Source organism: Oncorhynchus gorbuscha, linkage group LG12, assembly GCF_021184085.1.
Source record: "Oncorhynchus gorbuscha isolate QuinsamMale2020 ecotype Even-year linkage group LG12, OgorEven_v1.0, whole genome shotgun sequence".
Taxonomy (NCBI): domain Eukaryota; kingdom Metazoa; phylum Chordata; class Actinopteri; order Salmoniformes; family Salmonidae; genus Oncorhynchus; species Oncorhynchus gorbuscha.
In genome coordinates this window covers 30,153,679-30,171,449 of record NC_060184.1, presented here as the reverse complement: position 1 = coordinate 30,171,449, position 17,771 = coordinate 30,153,679, and the positions used below count along the sequence as shown (strand labels likewise).

General features: G+C 42.8%; 1 protein-coding gene across 1 annotated transcript in view; it reads left to right on the top strand.

The window, feature by feature from the left end:
- esr2a (estrogen receptor 2a) overlaps window positions 1–17,771 on the top strand; it is a 35,526-nt gene that overhangs the window by 12,247 nt on the left and 5,508 nt on the right. The window contains 8 exon segments of the mRNA XM_046291790.1: window positions 1,731–2,597; window positions 3,029–3,195; window positions 9,666–9,782; window positions 13,344–13,447; window positions 13,450–13,654; window positions 14,923–15,061; window positions 15,177–15,310; window positions 15,950–16,133. Coding sequence (XP_046147746.1) covers window positions 2,134–2,597; window positions 3,029–3,195; window positions 9,666–9,782; window positions 13,344–13,447; window positions 13,450–13,654; window positions 14,923–15,061; window positions 15,177–15,310; window positions 15,950–16,133 — 1,514 coding nt within the window. The 5' untranslated portion in view covers window positions 1,731–2,133.

Here is a 17,771-nt window from a genome sequence, read left to right as displayed (position 1 = left end):
GCCTCTTCAACCTCAGACGACTGAAGAAATTTGGCATGGGCCCTCAGATCCTCAAGAAGTTTAATAGCTGCACCATCGAGAGCATCTTGACCAGCTATATCACCGCCTGGTATGGCAATTGCACCGCCGTCAACCGCAAGGCTCTACAGAGGGTGTGTGCGGGCATTTACACCAGACGGTCTCTGAGGAAGGCCCGGAAGATCATCAATGATCCAGTCACCCGAGCCACTCTGTTATCATCTGGCAAGTGGTATTGGAGCATCGAGTGTCTGACCAACAGGCTCCAAGACAGCTTCGAGACACACACTAAAGTATGCACTAGCTGTTTTGGAAGACTGTGTGGTCACGCTGTCCATAGCCGATGTGAGAAAGACCTTTAAACAGGTCAACATTCACAAGGCCAGACAGATTACCAGAATTTTTTTATTTTTCCGTTATTTTACCAGGTAAGTTGACTGAGAACACATTCTCATTTGCAGCAACAGCCTGGGGAATAGTTACAGGTGAGAGGAGGGGGATGAATGAGCCAATTGTAAACTGGAGATTATTCGGTGACCGTGATGGTTTGAGGGCCAGATTGGGAATTTAGCCAGGACACCAGGGTTAACACCCCTACTCTTATAATAAGTGCCATGAGATCTTTAATGACCTCAGAGAGTCAGGACACCCGTTTAAAGTCCCATCCGAAAGACAGCACCCTACACAAGGCAGTGTCTCCAATCACTGCCCTGGGGCATTGGAATATTTTTTTAGACCAGAGGAAAGAGTGCCTCCTACTGGCCCTCCAACACCATTTCCAGCAACATTTGGTCTCCCATCCAGGAACTGACTAGGACCAACCCTGCTTAGCTTCAGAAGCAAGCCATCAGTGGTATGCAGGGTGGTATGCTGCTGGATATGTACTCAGAGCATGCACTGACCAACTGGAAGTGTTTTCATTGACATTGTCAACCTGCCGTTTTGGACGCGCTCTGGTACCTCTTGCCGTGCAGTAGCAGAGATAACAGTTTATGACTAGGGTGACTGGAGTCTTTGACCATGTTGAGAGCCTTCCTCTGACACCACCTGGTAGGCTGTCTCATTGTTGTCGGTGATCAGGCCTACCACTGTTGTGTCATCGGCAAACTTGATGATGGTGTTGGAGTCGTGCCTTGCCATGCAGACATGAGTGAAGAGGGAGTACAGGAGGGGACTGAGCACGCACCCCTGAGGGGCCCCCATGTTGAAGATCAGCGTGGCGGATGTGTTGTTACCTACTCTTACCACCTGGTGGGCGGCCTGTCAGGAAGTCCAGGATCCAGTTGTAGAGGGAGGTGTTTAGTCTTTGGGCTTTGATCGTTTTCATTTTTCAATACTCCACATGTAGTCCTTTATTCTTCATGGTTTGATGAGATGTTAACTATGTCTGTAGCCACTGGCAGTACTTGAATAAGGTCTCAATTACAAAGAGTGCTATAGTGAGTGGAGGTGTGGAGGTTATCTGAGTAGTGTTGAAAACCTGGGTCGTGTTCAGTAGGCAGAAAAACTGTCCTGTCATAAAATTAATTTTAAAAAATGAAAGGAGATTGGATAGTGCAGTCCCCTTTTTAAAAATACAAAAAAAAGTTATGGAACATCTTCGGTTTTGTGCATAGAATGTTATTGGCTCTTAATAATTTGTTTGAGTTTAATGTATGATGTTTTAGTGAAGTGCTCTGTTTGACACAATCCTTTTCTCTCTTTCCCTTCAGTTGGAATCCCCTGATATCGGAGACCCTGCCATTGTGTCATTTTTTGATGTTGTCAGAGATCCATACACGGATGGATTGCTACTCCACTTATCGATTCTGGGAAAAAGCCACGTCCATGTCTGGTGACACAACCCCTGAAACCGTGTTCCATGCTGATGATGCATTACAGCCAGATCCTCTTGTAGACTTCCTATAGTCGAGTCTCTTGCTAAAATTCTCATAGACCCTTGCTAAAGCCTGCTTTGAGATCTCCTACAGTTGGGACCATAAGCACATGTCTAGGATCAGCTTTTCCTCCCCCAATTATAATCTCAATCATTAATGAAGGAAAATTTCACAACTGACCTTAAATCAGCTTCAAGGGACACTGTCATCCTCCTATTGGGAGTGGTGTGTCTCATTGATGTCACAATATAGAAGACTCCCTGGCCTGCCTTCAGAGCTCCCGCAGTCGCCAATGGCTGCGTCTCCACTCCCAGAGCGTGACTCTGTGACCCTTCTGAAGCTGCAGGAAGTGGATCCCAGCCGTGTTGGCCGCAGTGGCCGCATCCTCTCGCCCATCTTCAGCGCCCCGTCCCCGGCGCTGCCCATGGAGGCCCACCCCATCTGCATCCCCTCGCCATACACTGACATCGGGCACGACTTCAACCCCTTGTCCTTCTACAGCCCCACTCTGCTGAGCTACGCTGGGCCCGCGCTCTCTGACTGCCCATCCACCCACCAGTCCCTCAGTCCCTCCCTCTTCTGGCCCCCCCAAGCTCACATGGGGCCTCCATTGTCTCTGCACCATCGGCCACAATCTCGCCCACAGCAAGGCCAGCCAACCCGAGTGTCCTGGGCGGAGCCCCACACCCTATCTGAGAGCAGGTAGGAAGGAAACTGAGTTTCTTCACTCCTTGCAGGCTTTTGCCCTAGCCCAGCACTAACAAACCTGATTCTACTTGTAAATTGGGCAAAAGCCCCCACACATTGCAGACCTCCAACTGCTGCATTTCATTAGAAAATTCAGAGCCTATTCTTTGCGATGGGACTAGATAGGTGTGAGTCATTTCTCTATCTGGTTTCCACCACAGAACAAGAATTTGATTATATTTACAGTGTTTTCTTCATATTGCTTTCACCTATCCAGTCCTGTTAGATCTGTGATGGTGAGTCAGTAAGGTCAGAAGGGAGGGGGGCACTTTGAAAGGCTTATTCATGAATGTCATTATAAAGTTTTACCCTTGTTTTGTATGGTTTTCAAAACATCATCAGTCATGTTGTCTTTGCTGTCTGTATTCTCTCTGTGTGACGGACAGCAAGCCTCTGAGGAAGCGCTCACAGGAGGGTGAGGAGACGGTCATCTCGCTGGAAGGGAAGGCTGAACTGCACTTCTGTGCCGTGTGTCACGACTACGCGTCGGGCTACCACTACGGGGTGTGGTCCTGCGAGGGCTGCAAGGCTTTCTTCAAGAGGAGCATCCAAGGTAGTAAGGGCTCAGTGTTCCAGATCATGCACATACAGTGCCTTCAAAGTATTCATACCCCTTGACCCCTCATTTTGTTGTGTTACAACCTGAATTCCAAATGGATAAAATGTATATTTTTTTCACACAATACCTCATAATGACAAATTAAAAACATGTTTTTAGAATTTGTTGCAAATGTATTAAAAATTAGATACAGAAATATCTACATTACATAAGTATTCATACCTCTTTGCTATGATACTCCAAATTGAGCTCAGGGGCATCCAATTTCCTTTGATCATCCTTGAGATCTCACTACAGCTTGATTGGAGTCCACCTGTGATTGCTTGGACATGATTTAGAAAGAAGCACACCTGTCTATATAAGGTCCTACAGTTGACAGTGCATGTCAGAGCAGAAACTACACCATGAAGTCCAAAGAACTGTCTGTAGATCTCCAACATTTAATTGTGATGAAGCATATATCAGGGGAAGGGTATAAAACTATTTCTCAAGTGTTGAAAGTTTAAGAGCACAATTGCCTCCAAAAAATATGGAACTACCCAGACTCTGCCTAATGCTGGCTGTCCAAACAAACTGAGCAACCAGAAAGGAACGACCTTGGTCAGGGTGGTAACCAAGAGCCCAATGACCACTCTGACAGAAGGACAATATTCTCTACAGCACTTCACTAGTCTGGGCTTTATGGGAGTGGCCAGATGGAAGCCACTCCTGAGAAAAAAGACACATGACAGCACGCCTGGAGTTTGCAAAATGACATGTGAAAGACTCTTGAGATCACAAGGCAAAATATGGTAAGGATAAAGGGGGAAATGAATGGAGCCAAATAAAGGGAAAACCTTAAACCTGCTTCAGAGTGCAAATGACCTCAGCCTGGGGGCAAAGATTTACTTTCCAAGAGAACAATGACCCCAAGCATACAGCCAAAGCAAGCTGGAATGGCTTCTGAACAAGAATGTAAAAGTCCTTGAGTGGCCGAGCCAAGGCCCAGACGTGAATCCCATTGAAAATCTGTGGAAAGACTTGACAATGACTTTTCACCACCGCTCAACAGAGCTTGAGAAAAACTGCAAGGAAGAAGGGGTGAAAATCCCTAACTCCAGATGTACAAAGCTGATACAGACATACCCAAGTTGACTCAAAGCAGTAATCGCAACTATTGACTTGGGTGTGAATACTTATGTAAATGAAATACTTCTGTATTTCGTTTACAAAGAAATTGCTACAAAATGTAAAAACATGTTTTCACTTTGTCATTATGAGGTATTGTGTGCAGATGGGTGAGAAATTGTAATTTAATCCATTTTGAATTTGGGTTGTAACAACAAAATGTGGAATAAGTCAAGGGGTATGAATAGTTTCTGAAGGTATTGCAGGGGGGAATTTTGTATTGAGTTAAACATGCGTAAATGGAACACAATTCTATTTTTATGCACTTTTCTCTCAACCTGTTTTCTGACCTTGAATTAAAGCAGGAGAATAGCATGCTCGTCACACGTTATCCGTTTGGGGTGGAGATCAAAGACATGAAGGTGTGGAGGAGGTGTGTCTACACATAGTCTGTGTTCTGACCTTGATTTAATTCCCTCATAATTCTACCACCTTACGATGAATAAGCTTTAGCAACCTGTCCGGAACAACATCAACTGCATTTTTTTTTAGATAGAAATAACCCCATTCTCCATGCAATGTCATTTACAAATTGATAAGAGCTAGGTACAGTGGGGCAAAATAGTATTTAGTCAGACACCAATTGTGCAAGTTCTCAAACTTAAAAAGATGAGAGGCCTGTAATTTTCATCATAGGTACACTTAAACTATGACAGACAAAATGAGAAAAAAAATCCAGAAAATCACATTGTAGGATTTTTAATGAATTTATTTTCAAATTATGGTAGAAAATAAGTATTTGGTCAATAACAAAAGTTTATCTCAATACTTTGTTAGATACCCTTTGTTGGCAATGACAGAGGTCAAACATTTTCTGTAAGTCTTCACAAGGTTTTCACACACTGTTGCTGGTATTTTGGCCCCTTCCTCCATGCAGATCTCCTCTAGAGCAGTGATGTTTTGGGGCTGTTGCTGGGCAACAGACTTTCAACTCCCGCCAAAGATTTTCTATGGAGTTGAGATCTGGAGACGATCTTGAAATGCTTCTTACGAAGCCACTCCTTCGTTGCCCAGGCGATGTGTTTGGGATCATTGTCATGCTGAAAGACCCAGCCACATTTAATCTTCAATGCCCTTGCTGATGGTAGGCTTTGTTATTTTGGTCTCAGCTCTCTGCAGGTCATTCACTAGGTCCCCCCGTGTGGTTCTGGAATTTTTGCTGACTGTTCTTGTGATCATTTTGACCCCACGGGGTGAGATCTTGCGTGGAGCCCCAGATCGAGGGAGATTATCAGTGGTCTTGTATGCCTTCCATTTCCTAATAATTGCTCCCACAGTTGATTTCTTCAAACCAAGCTGCTTACCTATTGCAGATTTAGTCTTGTTTCTGGTGTCCTTTGACAGCTCTTTGGTCTTGGTCATAGTGGATTTTGGAGTGTGACTGTGAGGTTGTGGACAGGTGTCTTTTATACTGATAACAACTTCAAACAGGTGCCATTAATACAGGTAACGAGTGGAGGACAGAGGAGCCTCTTAAAGAAGAAGTTACAGGTCTGTGAGAGCCAGAAATCTTGCTTGTTTGTAGGTGACCAATACTTATTTTCCACCATAATTTGCAAATAAATTCATTAAAAATTCTACAATGTGTTTTTCTGGATTTTTTTTCTCATTTTGTCTGTCATAGTTGAAGTGTATCTGTGATGAAAATTACAGACCTCTCTCATCTTTTTAAGTGGGAGAACTTGCACAATTGGTGGCTGACTAAATACTTTTTTGCCCCAATGTAAATGAGTATGTCGTTTGGACAAGGGGATTGTGAATATCAATGACAATTGTTTTAGATCTATTTTACTTTCATGATCGCTGGAGACATGTGACACCAGTCATATGAAACCTATTGTTTCAGGGATGGAACAATTGAATATGGCAACTTTCAAGATTAATCAAACCACTGTATTATTGATTCACCAATATATGTTGTGCCGAAAGGCTCTCCCCCAAAAAATGCAGAACTTTCCTAATCCTAAATAATACACAAGATCAGAGTATTTTTTTCCAAATTACAAACAAGTATTTGTATATTTCGATGGCTTTCTTTCCACTTCTGGATTTAGTGTCACTTATTGATTCTGAAATGTGACACAACCGCTGAAATATTTTGAACCGCTCTCTTCATATATTCTAGTGCATGGGTATGCAACCCTGTTCCTGGAGTTCCGTGCAAATTGTACCGCAGGATTTTGATCCAACTAGGCACCACACGTGACCAACTGATTTAATTGATCAGTTCAGGGATAAATTCAACACACCTGGTCTTCCAGGTCGATTAAATCAAAAACATGAAGTGCCTGCACTCCAGGACGAGGGTTGCTTGTCCTGGAGAGCTGGTCTGTCGATAAATTCAAATGAAAGGTATTTAAAGGGATGGCTTTCAATAAATGTATGGAAAACCATATTGAATGAGAACTCTATAAGAAAATCTATAGGCCAGCAAGTGGGAGTGTTTTCAGCAGTTTAAATAAATTAATGAATAGGACACACACAAACACAACTCTGCAGCTTTAGTGAAGTGTCAACATACCTGATTCAACTAGTCAAAGTGTGTGAGTAATGAGTAGAGTTGGACGTATGACTGGTTGGCTGGAACAAAAACCTGCACCCATAGTGGTCCTCATAGGGTAACATTACCCACACCTACTCGAGATGAAGAGGGGGAAAGAGGGAAATAGTGAGGTTCTTCAATAGATAATTTCACATCAGAAATACCTTCTGCTTTTACAACTTATTTACCACTAATCATAAGGTCATCAGTGACAGTCCTCACAGATAGCTTGTGTTGTCAATCCTATTGGGCGTCTTTCTTCTGCTATCTTTGGGCCAGATTTACCAAGGCCAGGATTCAATCCGATCGTGCTTTGTCAACGATATGTATTTTAAAGACAATGTTTCTGCGTTCGCAGAAAACACATTCACTGTAAACGCTGCATGTTGGAAATGACCGTTAAATGGCACGTTAACGACAAAACGTGATCGGATTGAATCCCGGCCTAAGCATTTAGCACCACTATATGCTGAAAAAGAAATTAAATATTGAGGATAGAACAAAAGGGAAAGGATACGGCCACATTGAGATGCATGACCACGGATGAAATTGTTAATCAATTGTCTGTTTTTGTCAGTCAAAAGTTCTCAACTGGGACAATCTACATACAGTTGAAGTTGGAAGTTTACTTACACCTTAGCTAAATACATTTAAACTCAGCTTTTCACAATTCCTGACATTTAATCCGAGTAAAAATTCCCTGTCTTAGTTCAGTTAGGATCACCACTTTATTTTAAGAATGTGAAATGTCAGAATAATAGTAGAGAATGATTTATTTCAGCTTTTATTTCTTTCTTCACATTCTCAGGGGGTCAAAAGTTTACATCCAATCAATTAGGTTTTAGTAGCATTGCCTTTAAATTGTTTAACTTCGGTCAAACGTTTCAGGTAGCCTACCACAAGCTTCCCACAATAAGTTGAGTGAATTTTTGCCCATTCCTCCTGACAGAGCTGGTGTAACTGAGTCAGGTTTGTAGGCCTCCTTTCTCGCACACTCTTCAGTTCTGCACACACATTTTCTATAGGATTGAGGTCAGGGCTTTGTGATGGCCACTCCAATATCTTAACTTTGTCCTTAAGCCATTTTGTCACAACTTTGGAAGTATGCTTGGGGTTATTGTCCATTTGGAAGACCCATTTGCAACCAAGCTTTAACCTCCTGACTGATGTCTTGAGATGTTGCTTTAATATATCCACATCATTTTCCTTCCTCATGAAGCCATCTATTTTGTGAAATGCCTCAGTTCCTCCTGAGGCAAAGCACCCCCACAATATGATGCTGCCACCCCCGTGCTTCATGGTTAGGATGGTGGTCTTCGTCTTGCAAGCCTCCCCCTTTTTCCTCCAAACATAATGATGGTCATTATGGCCAAACAGTTCTATTTTTGTTTAATCAGACCAGAGGACATTTCTCCCAAAAATACGATCTTTGTCCCCATGTGCAGTTGCAAACTGTGGTCTGGCTTTTTTATGGTGGTTTTGGAGCAGTGGGTTCTTCCTTGCTGAGCAGAATTTCAGGTTATGTCGATATAGGACTCGTTTTTCTGTGGATATAGATACTTTTGTACCTGTTTCTTCCAGAATCTTCACAAGGTCCTTTGCTGTTGTGCTGGGATTGATTTGCACTTTTCACACCAAAGTACGTTCATCTCTTGGAGACAGAACGCGTCTACTTCCTGAGTGGTATGACGGCTGCGTGGTCCCATGGTGTTTATACTTGCATACTATTGTTTGTACAGATGAACGTGGTACCTTCAGGCGTTTGAAAATTGCTCCCAAGGATGAACCAGACTTGCGAAGGTCTACCATTTTTATTTTGTGAGGTCTTGGCTGATTTCTTTTTATTTTCCCATGATGTCAAGCAAAGAGGCACTGAGTTTGAAGGTATGCCTTGAAATTAATCCACAGGTACACCTCCAATTGACTCAGGCTAATTGACATCATTTATCAGAAGCTTCTAAAGCCATGACATAATTTTCTGGAATTTTCCAAGCTGTTTAAAGGTACAGTCAACTTAGTGTATTATAAACTTCTGACCCACTGGAATTGTGATGCAGTGAGTCATAAGTGAAATAATCTGTCTGTAAACAATTACTTGTGTCATGCACAAAGTAGATGTCCTAACCGACTTGCCAAAACTATAGTTTGTTAAGAAGACATTTGTGGAGTGGTTGAAAATGTGTGTGTGTGTGCGCGTGTGCATGTGTGTTTGTGTGTGAATCTCACATCTTAAAGGGATTAAAATGAGACAAGCCAGGAAATGCTCTGCCAAAGTCCTCCTCTCTCATTTTTCTCCACCCCATGGCAAAATATGTAGAATTGCACGAAATGAACTCTAAACTTACATTCTTTCTCTCCACTGTCAAGAGGGGTCTGTAAAAATGTTTTGTTCCCAACGTGGGGGGGATGTTGCACATGTGGGTACACAGACCCACGTGCAACTGCCTTCCCTCATGAGTTCAGATTTTTTTGTGGCCTAACCCCCATCAAAGTTGCCCATCCCTGAAGTAGAGGAAACTTTTCTCTCTCTCTCTCTCTCTCTCTCTCTCACTCTGACCTTTTACATTTGTTTTCTTGTATTTAGCTGCCAATGTACACATGGAATAAAACTAAACAAATGTTTATCTTCCTTTTATCTCTTCTCTCCCTATCTACCCTTTGTAAACCTCTCTCCCGGTCTCTCTCTCTCTCTCTCTCTCTCGGTCTCTCTCTCTCTCTCGGTCTCTCTCTCTCTCTCGGTCTCTCTCTCTCTCAGGTCACAATGACTACATCTGCCCGGCGACCAACCAGTGCACTATCGATAAGAACCGCCGCAAGAGCTGCCAGGCGTGCCGCCTCCGCAAGTGCTACGAAGTGGGCATGACAAAGTGTGGTACGTGTCTCTCTCGCTTTCCTTACTACCTCTCCCTCCCTTTATCATCCTTGTCTTCTACCTCCTTCACACTATCCTCACCCTAATCTTGCTAGTGGTGTTATTCACAAAGCATCTCAGATCAAGCCTCCCCCCGCCCTAACATATAATCATATTTATTATGACCTACGACAAAAATGATCCTGATCAGTACTCCTACTCTGAGACGTTAAATACATACAGCTTCTATATAGTCCAGTGTGTGGCCAATGTTTGTGTGTCCAGTGCCTTAGAAATAGTTCATTTTTGATATGTGAATATTCCCCACTGGCTAGACTTTGCTCTCACAATGAGCAGAGGCACTGAAGCTACGATATAGTTACATACTCACACACATGCTCGCCCGGGGACCCACACATTCACACATGTTTGCAAGTGGACAAGAAATATAGTTGCTATTTGCTTTCTCTACTCTGTGAGCCTTGTGCATCAGGTGGATGTCTAGGATGTTTTGCTCTCTTCAATGTAATGATCTGTTTGTACCAAGATAAATTACGGTTCAGTTGCTATAGAGACACAGGTTGGTACGGTTGTCATTTCATTGTTTGTTGATCACACATTTCCTCGTCAAGATGAACATTTTGATTTGAAATCCAAACCTAGATGGCAAAGTACAAGGCTACTTCATGCAAGACGACTGAAGTCTAGAAAGCATAGGGTGGCCGTCCTTTCACTTGCCGTCGCAGTGGTGTGTCATAGTGACCACCTGCTGGGTGCCGGCGAACTGTGGCTCTTTGTACCGATTCAACACGTAGAATCGTAAACTGGAAAAAGACAGCCGCTATTGTTGTCAGAGACACTTGCCCATTAATCGTTGTGGTGATATTCCCTCTTTTTCGATCTATGAGATATAGAGTGCATTCGGAAAGTATTCAGAGCACTTGACTTTTTCCATATTTATGTTCTGTTACAGCATTATTCTAAAATGGATTAAGTCGTTTTTTTCCCCTCGTCAATCTACACTCAATGCCCCATAAGGGTTTTACAAATGTATAAATAAATCAAATACAGCAATAGAGCTGAAAACACTCCCACTGGCTGGCCAATAGATGTTCTCATGGAGTTTTCATTCACTAGGGTTTTCCATACATTTATCTAAAGCCATCCCTTTAAATTTAGTGTACCTTTCATTTGAATTTATCAACAGACTCTCTAAAATAGGCATAGGCAACCCTCGCCCTGGAGTGCTGCAGGCACGTCATGTTTTAGATTTAATTGACCTGGAAGACCAGGTGTGTTGAATTTATTGAATTTATCCCTGAACTGATCAATTGGCTCAGTTGGTCACAATCCTGCAGTACAGTGCATTCGGAAAGTGTTCAGAACGCTTGACTTTTCCCACATTATGTGACGGTAAAGCCTTATTCTGAAATGGATTAAATCGTTTTATATACACACACACAATACCCCATAATGACAAAGCAAAAACAGGTTTTTAGAAATGTTTGCAAATTTATAGAGAAAAAAATACAGAAATATCACATTCACATATGTATTCAGACCCTTTACTCAGTACTTTGTTGAAGCACCTTTGGCAGCGATTACAGCCTCAAGTCTTGTTGGGTAGGACACTACAAGCTTGGCACACCAGTATTTGGGGAATTCCTACCATTCTTCTCTGCAGATCCTTTCAAGCTCTGTCAGGTTCGATGGAGACCGTCACTGCAAAGCTATTTTCAGGTCTCTCCAGAGATGTTCGATCGAGTCCAAGTCGGGGCTCTGGCTGGGCCACTCAAGAACATTCCGAGACTTGTCCCGAAGTCACTCCTGCGTTGTCTTGGCTGTGTGCTAAGGGTCGTTGTCCTGTTGGAAGGTTGAACCTTCGCCCCAGTCTGAGGTCCTGAGCACTTTGGAGCAGGTTTTCATTAAGGATCTCTCTACTTTACTCTGTTCATCTTTCCATCGATCCTGACTAGTCTCCCAGTCCCTGCTGCTGAAAAACATCCCCACAGCATGATGCTGCCACCACCATGCTTCACCATAGGGATGGTGCCAGGTTTCCTCCAAACTTGACATTTGGCATTCAGGCCAAAGAGTTCAATCTTGGTTTCATCAGACCAGATAATCTTGTTGCTCATCTGAGGGTCCTTTAGGTGCCTTTTGGCAAACTTTGTCATGGGGCTGTCATGTGCCTTTTACTGATGAGTGGCCTCTGTCTGGCCACCCTAACATAAAGGCCTGATTGGTGGAGTGCTGCAGAGATGATTGTCCTTCTGGAAGGTTCTCCCATCTCCACAGATGAACTCTGGAGCGCCATCAGAGTGTCCATCGGGTTCTTGGTCACCTCCCTGACCAAGGCCATTCTCCCCCGATTTCGCAGTTTTACCGGGCGGCCAGCTCTAGAAGAGTCTTGGTGGTTCCAAACTTCTTCCATTTAAGAATGATGGAGGTCACTGTGTTCTTGGGGACCTTCAATGCTGCATAAATGTTTTAGTACCCTTATCCAGATCTGTGCCTCGACACAATCCTGTCTCGAAGCTCTACGGACAATTCCTTCGACCACATGGCTTGGTTTTTGCACTGACATGCACTGTCTACTGTGTGACCTAATATAGACAGGTGTGTGCCTTTCCAAATCATGTCCAATAAATTGCATTTACCACAGGTTGACTCCAATTAAGGTGTAGAAACATCTCAAGGAAGATCAATGGAAAGAGAATTCACCTGAGCCCAATTTCGGGTCTCATAGCAAAGGGTCTGAATACCTACAGTACTTGTCAAAAGTTTGGACACACCGATCGATTCATTCCAGGGTTTTTCTTCATTTTTACTATTTTCTACAATGTAGAATAATCGTGAAGACATCAACACTATGAAATAAAACATACAGAATCATGTAGTAACCAAAAAAGTGTTTAAACAAATCTAAATATATTTTATATTTGAGATTCTTCAAAGTAGCAACCCTTTGCCTTGATGACAGCTTTGCACACTCTTGGAAGTATCTCAACCAGCTTCACGAGGTATGGAATGGATTTCCATTAACAGTTGTGTCTTGTTAATTTGGGGAATTTCTTTCCTTCTTAAGAGGTGGTATACAAAATATAGCCCTATTCCAAATTATGGCAAGAACAGCTCAAATAAGCAAAGAGAAATGACAGTCCATCATTAATTTAAGACACGAAGGTCAGTCAATCCGGAACAGTTCAAGAACTTTGAAAGTTTCTTCAAGTGCCGTCACAAAAAAATTGCTGCAAATAAACCACTACTAAAGTACACAAATAATAAGAGACATGAGCAATGGACATTAGACCGGTGGAAATGTTTCCTTTGGTCTGTCCAAATTTGAGATATTTGGTTCCAACCGCCATGTCTGTGTGAAATGCAGAGTAGATGAACGGATGATCTCTGCATGGAGGAAGAGGTGTGATGGTGTGGGTTGCTTTGCTGGTGACATTGTCAGTGATTTTATTTAGAATTCAAGGCACACTTAACCAGCATTCTGCAGTGATACACCATCCCATCTGATTTGCGCTTAGTGGGACTATAATTTTTTTTTTCGACACCTCCTTTTTCCCTCAGGCATGCGTCGCGACCGCAGCAGCTACCGGGGTCATCAACCGAGGCGCGTGGGTCGCTTCTTCACCCGGGGCACTGCTAGCGGGCCCAAGCGGGTCCTAGCTGAGGGGGGGGCGAGCCAATCAAGGAACTCTGCCCCACAGTATTAACCCCGGAGCAGCTGATTGGCCGGATCATGGAGGCAGAGCCACCGGAGATCTTCCTCCAGAAGGACATGAGGAGGCCCCTGACGGAAGCCAACGTCATGATGTCACTCACCAACCTGGCCGACAAGGAGCTGGTCCACATGATCAGCTGGGCCAAGAAGATCCCAGGTTGGTGTTGATTGATTTATTGTCTGTTTTTTTATCCACAATTAAAAAACAATACTTTCCTAGCATCATATGTTCAATTCTATTCCATTCTTTGTGCACAAGTTGAGTACAGCAGAAAAACTGTATAAAACATTGACACAATGAACAGGATGCCGAAAAGTCTTGTGTTCCTGTGTCCATGTAAAGCCTTTATGTGTATCCTCTGTCAATGGGTGTGACAATAACAGAGTGACAGAGCATTAAGTACAGTCTACTGTTGAGTAACCTGAATCAATTGAATACATTTTTCTTAACATTTTCCGGCATAACAGTGTAATAATGTTGTAATTTCCTGTTTTCAACAACTGTTGTCTCTTTTATTCTCAACAGTGATATTCAGGTAGTCAGAATGTAAAAAGGAAGACCGATTTAGAAGACAAAGGAAGGTCTGAAACGGGATTTGTACCCATGTCTCCTGGGGTATATGTGGTTCGGGGGGCTCAGAGAGCAAACATGAATTTTGCATGTCAATCTCTCCTGGTTAATTTTAAAATAATAATAAATACAACAGATAAAAATACACCTTATGGAACAGCAGGGACTGTGAAGCAACACAAACATTGGCAGCAGCTAATTGAGGATCCATAATAAATACAAATACTGGGCAACGAGCATCGATGTACTATAGTCTACACTCCTAAGGGACGCTGCAAAAAGTATAGCGTAGTTTGGGATGTCTAGTTTTCTGTGCTAGAGAAGCATTGCCCCTGCTTTATTCCGTGGAACCCCATTGTCTGCTCGGGTTGAAGTAAAGTAAAAGTTAATATGTAAATGGCCGTGTACACACTTAAGTTGTGCAGCTGATGTACAACGCATTGGACACAACGGTTGTGATACAGTGGAGAGATATTCTGCATTGAAGTAATAGGTTGTGCACAATGGTAGTGTAAACATTTTTGTTCTGACAAACACTCCAATGTATCACAAACATAAATGGTGTCACAATCATTGTGTCAGATGTGTTGTATATCAGTTCTACCTGAGTGTGTACGGGGCCATAATCTACTCACTTTTTTGCTGTTCATAAATATGACTTTTTTAAGTATCCCCAAGTGTCATTATTACATTGCGAACAACAAAACCGCGTGTACCGTGAGCAGTATGCGGGAACATTCTCTTTAAATTTGAAACGTGCTGTAGCGCAGCTCTTCAGCACTATGGATTGAGTCTGACCCTAGATCAGCGCTCTGAGATGCTTTATGAATACGGGCCCTGCTATGTCTTTACAGGATTTGTGGACCTGTGCCTGTTCGACCAGGTGCACCTGTTGGAGTGCTGCTGGTTGGAGGTGCTGATGCTAGGGCTCATGTGGAGGTCTGTGGACCACCCTGGTAGGCTCATTTTTTCCCCCGACCTCAGCCTGAACAGGTGACCACCCTCTCTCTACTCCTGGATTAAGCATTTGTATGATTTCTACAATATTTTCACAGTGGATCCAAAATAAGTATTCAAATGCGGTGTGACTGTGTGTCTGTGTTTTCAGGGAAGAGGGGAGCTGTGTGCAGGGTTTCGTGGATATCTTTGACATGCTGCTAGCTGCCACCTCCAGGTTCAGAGAGCTCAAGCTGCAGAGGGAGGAGTACGTCTGCCTCAAGGCCATGATCCTCCTCAACTCCAGTACGTGGGTGTTAATGTGTGCGTTTGTGTTAGCGCATGAGTGTGTTTGTGTGTTATGCATATGTTTGTCTGGCCTTCTGTCTGTACTTTTGTCTGTCGGTACTGCATCTTTATAAGTATTTTTTACTTCCTATTTGATTTATTTATATCATGCATATCAAGATTAACCACAAGTCTGTTGGACCATTTATCCAGTGTAATCCTATCTGTTTGGGAGTCTAGGGAGGGTTGGCAAGGACAACCAGAGGAATAACTCACTCTGACAAGGCCTAATGAGAACACTGTCTCTCTCTACTCCCATCATAGTTACTGTTTAACACTTAAAGACCTAACAGTCAGAACCTGTTTCAAGGTCAGTGGATCACGAAAAATAACATTTTGTTTCACTTAACTGTAACCAAAGTAATCGCATTTAATAATGCTACATGTTGGAAATTATTTATGAAGTGTAGCAAAGGTGGTTTGGTGAAATGTGCTTGCACAATAAGTCACCTTTCCTAAGACCTGAAGATTTGTGCTAGCTCCCAGAGATAAAGGCTTGGCTTTAGCTCAGAGGGCTAATGTGGTTTTGAGTCATTGCGACAACTACAATTACGTTTTTTCTTTATTTTCTCAACTGTGTGTGTTTTGTGGTCGCAGACATGTGCCTGAGCTCCTCGGAGGGGAGCGAAGAGCTGCAGAGTCGCTCGAAGCTCCTGCGCTTGCTGGATGCCGTAACAGACGCACTGGTGTGGGCCATCGCAAAGACAGGCCTCAGCTTTCAGCAGCAGTCTGCGCGCCTCGCCCACCTGCTGATGCTGCTGTCACACATCCGCCACGTCAGGTACAGTAGCCACAATATGGCCAGTTATCATTTTGCCACTACGGTATAGTCAAATTTTCAATACGGTCACCACCGTCAAGATTGAGCCACCACATTGTCACTACCGTCACAACTGTTTGCTGCTACCACGAGTGATCTTTTAATTAAGCTTGCGTTATACAGAAAAAGCTTTTCAACCAACATGGTGTTTACAAGGTAATCTGATGAAGATGATGGGCTCTACTCAATCAGATCCGCTTTAGCTGACATCCACATCACGGGTGTTTTGGTGGTGTCGGAACTATGTAGATAAGTGAAAATTGACTTTGTCTGAGGATGACAGAGTGTAGGAGTCTACGACCCTAATATGATATATCATCTGACTCCATTATCCTTTGAATGCTATAGGCCCATAAAATGGATCTAACCAAGGTCACCACTCAGAATACTATAAAATGCACGTCTAGGTTTACCATTACGCAATTATTAAGAGGCTAAGGGACAAGGAGCTAATATCTTGCGATCAATGTCGCAAGATATTGAGTCTTTATTTCTATCATTGCCTTCAGAAAGTATTCACACCCCTTGACTTTCCACATTTTGTTGTGTTACTGCCTGATTTTAAAATTCATTAAATTGAGATTTTGTGACACTGGCCTACACACAATACCCCATTATTGTCAAAGTGGAATTATGTTTTTAGAAATGTTTACAAATTAATGAAAAGCTGAAATGTTTTGAGTCAATAACTAATCAACTCCTTAGGTTATGGCAACCCTAAATAAGTTCAGGAGTAAAATTGTGCTTCACAAGTCACAGAAGTTGCATGGACTCAATAATAGTAGTAGTGTTTAACATGATTTTTGAATGACTGTCTCATCTCTGTGCCCAACACATACAATTATCTGTAAGGTCCCTCAGTCGAGCAGTGAATTTCAAACATAGATTCAACCACAAAAACCATGGAGGTTTTCCAGTGACTCGCAAAGAAGGGCATCTATTAGTAGATGGGTCAAAAAAAAGCAGACATTGAATATCCCTTTGAGCATGGTGAAGTTATTAATTACACTTTGGATTGTGTATCAATACACCCAGTCACAACAAAGGCACAGGCGTCCTTCCTAACTCAGTTGCTGGAGAGGAAGGAACCATGAGGCCATAATTCAAATATTCCAAAACATGCATAAGGCATTAAAGCAAAACTGGCAAAGAAATGACCTTTGTCCTGAATACAAAGCGTTATGTTTGGGGCAAATCCAACACAACACATCACTGAGTACCACTCTTCATATTTTCAAGCATGCTGCATCATGTTATGGATACGCTTGTAATCGGCAAGGTCTAGGGAGTATTTTAGGATGAAAAGGAACAGAATAGATCTAAGCACAGGCAAAATCCTAGAGGGAAACCTGATTGTCTGCTTTCCAACTGACACTGGGAGTCAAATTCACCTTTCAGCTGGACAATAACCTAAAAGATAAGGCCAAATATGCACTGTAGTTGCTTACCAAGACGACATTGAATGTTCCTGAATGGCCTGATTACAGTTTTGACTTAAATTGGCTCAAAATCTATGGCAAGACTTTGAAATGGCTGTCTAGCAATGATCAACAACCAACTTGTGAGAAGTTTTATAATAACAATGTACAAATATTATAC